The sequence below is a fragment of the Kogia breviceps genome, chromosome 2 (assembly GCF_026419965.1).
Source record: "Kogia breviceps isolate mKogBre1 chromosome 2, mKogBre1 haplotype 1, whole genome shotgun sequence".
NCBI lineage: Eukaryota > Metazoa > Chordata > Mammalia > Artiodactyla > Physeteridae > Kogia > Kogia breviceps.
The window spans coordinates 134,846,882-134,852,881 of record NC_081311.1 but is presented as its reverse complement, the minus strand read 5'-3'; the positions used below and the strand labels follow the sequence as shown (position 1 = coordinate 134,852,881).

Sequence of the window (6,000 nt, the reverse complement as noted above, 5' to 3'; positions counted from 1 at the left end):
TGGCTCAAAATTGTACATTTTGATACATGGAAACTGACAAGCAATTAAGAGTTTACCAAGCTCAAGACTTATAAAAGGAGAGATGTAGTTCCCAGTTACAGTTATAATTTAATAGACAATATTAAAATGCTAAACACCAAGAGTTTGTTAATTGTATTATGTCAAATAGATACATATTTGAATTGATTTTTCCTCCTTAGCCTTTTTTTTTAAAGAGAGGAAATATCCATTATTTGAATGGTGTTTAAATTTTAAATCATGAGGGTATTTTTAACTGCACTGATACTTTAATGACATAAAAGGGCTTACTCTCTTCCAATGAGTAAGAAATTTACTGCCAATCAGTAACGGATTACATAATCCAGAAACAGAAATTCACTTTGACAAAAGGACATCTTAAAGAGGGAAGGAGAAAGTGGGTTTTAGACAACTTGGTGTTCACATATCTGAATCTGCAGCTTAGAACTTGGATGGGCACTGAAAACTTGGCCCTCCTGCATGCCCATTGTACTAAATATTTTACACATCTGCATGCCTGTGCACGTTTCTCCAGGCCTTACCTTTATTCTGGAAAGTATGCATATTAATAAGAGAGTCTTTGCCTAGAAATGTATATGATGATATAGAAATATAGTGCCATTTATACGAGATAGCATATTAAACTCAGGCATTTCTTCTTTTGATAAGTAGGACTGAAAATACATTTATCTTTTGGGAGAGAAGTAGAGACCCCTACAGGTTATTGACCAGTTTCCTTTAACTTTCATTTGGTTGAGTGCCACAAAAATATTACTGATGATCCCAGTGGTCTGTGAGCCCCTCCAGGGCAGAGGCAATATCTTTGCCATCTTTTGTTTCCCTAGCACAATGCTTCATATTGCAGACATTCAATAAATATTCCCTTTATTGAAATAAAATTTAATTCATGAATATATAATCTATTTGAAAAGGCTATTATGAAAAGAAGTTCAATGATTGTCCAAGTTTCAAAGTATAAAATCTGATGAGTTAAAAGCTCATTGAAATTGACCAGAAAGCACTATTTCTGTACTTTTAATCTCTAGAATGTTTGATTATAAAAATAAAAGGTATAACTTGATAATAAAATCATAAATCCAAACACAGAGGCATGAAAAGTGTAATTTATATTTTTACTTTATAGACAGTAGTGATTTTGAAACTAACTCCACCAGGTAATCATGCGGAGAATAAATCTTCTCTCCCTACTAGGACAAACTCAACTTTTATCTGTTCTGTTTAAAATGGTCTGCTGGTCCCTCTGAACTGAAAAGGCTTTCTGTGACTTGAGGTCCCACTCACCTCTTACAAGTCCCCTAGGAGTGGAGTCCTTAAGGATTCCCTTACTCCGTAATTAATTCCACAAATATATGGAGAGCTTCCGGTATTCTGCGCTGTCCTTTCAGGACACAAAGGATAAGATGTGGCCCCTTAAGCACTCCAACTCTTTGCTTGTGTAAATGAGTAACTGAAACGAAGTGTCATGGGGCCTGGTGCCACCTGGCAGAATCTAAAGGGGGTTAAGAAAAGGAAGGGCTAATTCTCCATGTGCAGTCCAGGCCCTCTGGCAGAATCTAAAGGGGGTTAAGAAAAGGAAGGGCTAATTCTCCATGTGCAGTCTAGAAAGTCTTCCAGAGGATATAACACTTAAGCACATGCATTAAAAATGATTTGATGGAGCTTCCCTGGTGGCGCAGTGGTTGGGGTCTGCCTGCCCATGCAGGGGACACGGGTTCGTGCCCCAGTCCAGGAGGATCCCACTTGCCGCGGAGCGGCTGGGCCCGTGAGCCATGGCTGCTGAGCCTGCGCGTCCAGAGCCTGCGCTCCGCAACGGGAGAGGCCACAACAGTGAGAGGCCCGCGTACCGCAAAAAAAAAAAAAAAAAAAAAAAAAAAAAATTGATGTTGTGGGCAAGGGAGATTTCCGAATAGAGAGAAATTGAGCAGAATCTTGGAAACTTGGACAATTTTGCAATAGGTCATCACAAGGAGAGGGAAGGATGGATGGGGGGGGATAGTTTTCCACTATCACGTACAAAGATTTATAGCAACTTTGATTACTATTTTGCTAATGAACTATGTAACCAGCAGACTACAGCGGGATAGTTTAGTGCCTACCGTATGAGAACATCAAGCCTAGCCTATTAGGGATTCGGAAAGTTGTCAAATAAAATTATATCTAAGGTAGGCTAAGTAATGCTGGACAACAAATCACTCCAATATTTTAGAAGTTTACCCCAACACAAGTTTATTTCTTGCTTTATGCAGATTCTGTTGTAGGTTCTGGGCTCTCCAGGACAGCTGTGCTCAGGATTGTACTATTGTACAGCATGCCAGGATCCTTCAGTCCTGTGCCACCTCCATCTTAATATAAACTTCCATGATTGCAGCAGCAAGGGAAGAGAGCATAGAAAATCCAGCACTGGCCCTTAAGTGATTCTACCAGGAAATGAAACATTTCTTGTCTGCTCACATTTACTTACTAAAGCAAGTTACATCATGATACCTAATTTCAGTGGGGTGGAGAGTATAATCCTCCCCTACACCTAAAACCAGAAAGAGGACAGAAAAAATGGGTAAGCACTCCAAATGCCTTCAGCAGTTATGAAATGTTATGCTAGGATTTTATGGTCAGATTAGACTAATGGAGTTAATAAAATTACTAGCATGCCATAAATTAAGTCTGAAACTAAAGTTTAATCTTCATCTGGTGATTGAAAGCTGCAGACTTTAAGTAGTTTCACTATTACTCAATGTTTACATTATTGTCTGTGTGAGCAACTGTAAAAACTAGTCATTCAGAGGCATAACCGATTCATGAAATTGTTTAAACTGTGTTTAGACTAAAATCCAGACGGATTTAGATGAACTGATTTGATTAATATTAAGTAAAATATTAAAAAGCAACTTTTTCATATATGGTTCTGATATTGTAATCCAATTAAGCTACTTTTTTTTCCTTTTCATACGTAGAGATACACTGAAAGGCATATATTATGCACAGGAAGGAATAAATACTGATGTCTGTCCATAAGAGACAAACGGCATTTACTAAGTATTTAGTATGTTACTTCGTTTCAGCAATCTTTTTGGTTGCTACAATGGATATATACCTTAAAGAGCATTTAGTCAAGCATTGGTCCCAAGTATCAATTTAATTTTTACCACCTACCAAATATTATTCTATCAACTGGCTGAAGGGGCCAAAACAGATGTGTTACATGATGCTAATACCACAGGCGCTCTTTCACTTAACCTCTCTACTACAGTTTATTGAAATATTTTAATTTTTAAACCGTAAAGTTAATTTATTTCACGTTATTTTTTCTGAACGCAAGCTTTTGGACCCATCAAAAATGGCTTGCACCTTACAACAACTGGCACGTACAACGTAAAGGTATACAAATATACCTGTTTGTCAGGTGTTAAAGAATCACGTAAAGAGCATGCACGTGGGAACTAAAACGTAAAAACAAGTACACGTTTGTGTCTAAGGGATTCCTTTCTTCCCGTAAAACTTTCAAGAGGTGTATAAAACCTATCATTCGATTCCTAGTTTACAGATTGTCATCAGACATATTATTGTCCGGTCACAGCTGTTACAGGCTTAAAAGAAAGAAAGAAAGAAAGACATATACGTCTGAAGACAGGGCAACCGTAAACCTGCCACCAATTAGAAAGATCACAGTGTCACAGGTGTGCTTCTAACAGAATAGCAACCTTAGCGGTCAGGTTGGGGGAGGGAGAAGCACCCTGGACGGGGAAGGTCAGACTGCAGGGAGAGCAAGCTGCAGGCCCCGTTCCGCCAGTTTCTCCCGGCACTTCCGCGGCGCTCGGGTCCTCCCCTCCGCTCCTCGCCGGGCAGGTACCCCCCCTTTCTCCCCACCTGTAAGGCTGGGGCGCGCCGGGCTTCCCGAAGCGACGCCCTAGCGGTGGGAATGGGAACACGCTGCGCGGGAGCGTCCTTTCCGTTCGGCTTCCCCAGCTGGACCCCAAAGCCCCGAGGGAAGGAAGTTACCACTCGGTGCTCGCCCACCCCCGCCCCGTTTCTTTCTCCGGCTCGCTGCCTGTCTCGCTCCGATGCCGCCGAGCCCCGTCGCCACTTCTGGGTGGAGGTCCGGCGGAGACAGCTGCAATCTCCTGGGCTCCGGGGAGGGAAATGGGGCAGGGTGAGTCAGCCGGCCCGGGGAGAGGCTCCATCGCGCCCGGCACCCGCCCGCGGGGTAGGGGAGGCGCTGGGCTGAGCTCGCGGAGAGGCTGCCGCTTTCACCTTCCTCCCAGTCCCGGCTTGAGAGCCGAATGCGAGCGCGCGGGCCGGGGGAGGAAAGAGTGGGAGAGGAAGCCGCGGGAGAGAACAGGGAGCCACTGTTTCCTTTTGAAAAGAAAGTAGGAGCCCTGGGTGGGAAAAGAGAAAGGAGCCCTCCCAACTTTTCTTTGCGAAGAGTTTTCCCAGGGCGTTTTGTTTGAGAAGCCCGGGATCGCGCTGCCGCCTTGGCGGCAGTGCCTGTGCGCCTCGCCCCTCGCCCCGCTCCTCCTCCTTCCAGCCTGGATAGCTCCGCTCCCTCCCCAAGAGGCGCCAAATGGCTACCCAGTAACCCCACGGGGCGGGGGCTGCAGCGCCGCCTCCAGCTGCCGCGGCTCCCGGCAGCCGCTAGATCCGCCGGCGGCGCTGCCCGCGGGCTGGGAGCCGGGCCCGCAGGTGGAAGCGCACCCGGGAGGCGGGCGGGCTGGTCCTGGGCTGGGGGCGGCTCGGGCGGGCTCTTGACGCGCGGCCAGCCCCGTTCAGGCCTCGGGAAAGCGTGCGTCCCGCCCTGACCCGCCGGCCTCTCCCACTCCAGCAGTGACGCGCCGCCTCGGAGTCGGAGCCCGCGCAGCGCCCCGCAGGGCGATGGACGGCCGAGCCCAGCGCGCGCAGGACGTCCCGGCGGCTCTCCCGCCGGCTACCCCCGCAGGGTAAGCCTCGAGCGCCGCTCCACGCCGCCGCTCACCGGGGAGGGCGAGGGCGAGGGCAGCCGGGCCTCCACCCGGTCACCTGGCTGGCAGGTCGCCTCCCCGCCGGCGGCCAGATTCACCCGCCGTAGGACACGCGGACGACGAGGCTGCTTCCTCCCGGCCTCCTAGGAGGCCTCTCGGGATGGGGACTCGGGTAGTTTTTGATTGCTTTCCTACCGGGGCTGCTCTGAGTTGCTGAAGGGCAGCTGAATGCCAGGAATTGGGTAAGGAGTCCAGGAGCAAAAATGGTAACAAAGGGCCCCTTGTTGGGGCTCTGGGCGAGCGGCGGAAGATACCTGTTAGTGAGCTCCTGGGAAGGGGAAAACAGTTTCCTTGGCCGGGGGCTGAGGCCCAGCAGGTGAGCAGTGTCAAGGTGAATGTAAGGAAGGGGCTTTCTGCGAGACGGTGGAGGGCGACAGGAAGGTGTGCCAGCTGTCAGCCCGCATGACAGTTCCGGGACATGGCCGGGTGCGCGCCTCTGATTGTGGCCAATTGCTAGTGCCAAAGCCTAGCGCAGAGTCAGACCGCCAACACGATTACTTTTCTTGATTACTTTTCTTCGTATCCTCACATGTTTAGGAGAGATTGGAGTGGAAAGGGCTGTCACATGGTGAGTTAATATTAAATGGAGCACGTCTTCCTGCCAGATATGCTAATAATCACCTTGCTAAGCGTTTGGGTAAATAGTAATGAGAACTGGTAGTTCTGCAAGAGATGGGAAGAACCTGAAAATAACCTTCGTCTTGGTAAACAGTGAAGGCTTAACATGGGCGCTAGTTGAGCTCCTGAAGTGGGAAAACCCTTTGGTGAAGTGTAACTTTTTCCTACAGGTGTTCCCCCAACTCAATGTCTTTTCTGATAGTTAATCCGAGCACAGAAATTCACTCAAGAGAATATGAACATTTCGGAAAAGAAACGTTAAGGAAAAAGCGACTTTGTAGCTAATGAATGAGATTTGTACAGTTTTCCTGATTTGAGAGTAGAGAAGTCA

General features: G+C 47.2%; 1 protein-coding gene across 14 annotated transcripts in view; it reads left to right on the top strand.

The window, feature by feature from the left end:
• The first annotated feature begins 3,942 nt into the window (after nucleotides 1-3,942).
• The window catches only part of COBLL1 (cordon-bleu WH2 repeat protein like 1), a 159,706-nt gene continuing 157,648 nt past the window's right edge, over nucleotides 3,943-6,000 (top strand). For 6 of the 14 annotated variants that reach the window (XM_067026207.1, XM_059052377.2, XM_059052376.2 and 3 more), the window contains exons 1-2: nucleotides 4,054-4,186; nucleotides 4,856-4,970. In XM_067026207.1, coding sequence (XP_066882308.1) covers nucleotides 4,177-4,186; nucleotides 4,856-4,970 — 125 coding nt within the window. In that variant the 5' untranslated portion in view covers nucleotides 4,054-4,176. Of the gene's footprint in view, nucleotides 4,187-4,672; nucleotides 4,971-6,000 lie in introns of those variants that run through there. The other 8 variants (XM_067026203.1, XM_067026201.1, XM_067026212.1 and 5 more) reach the window with 6 other exon arrangements.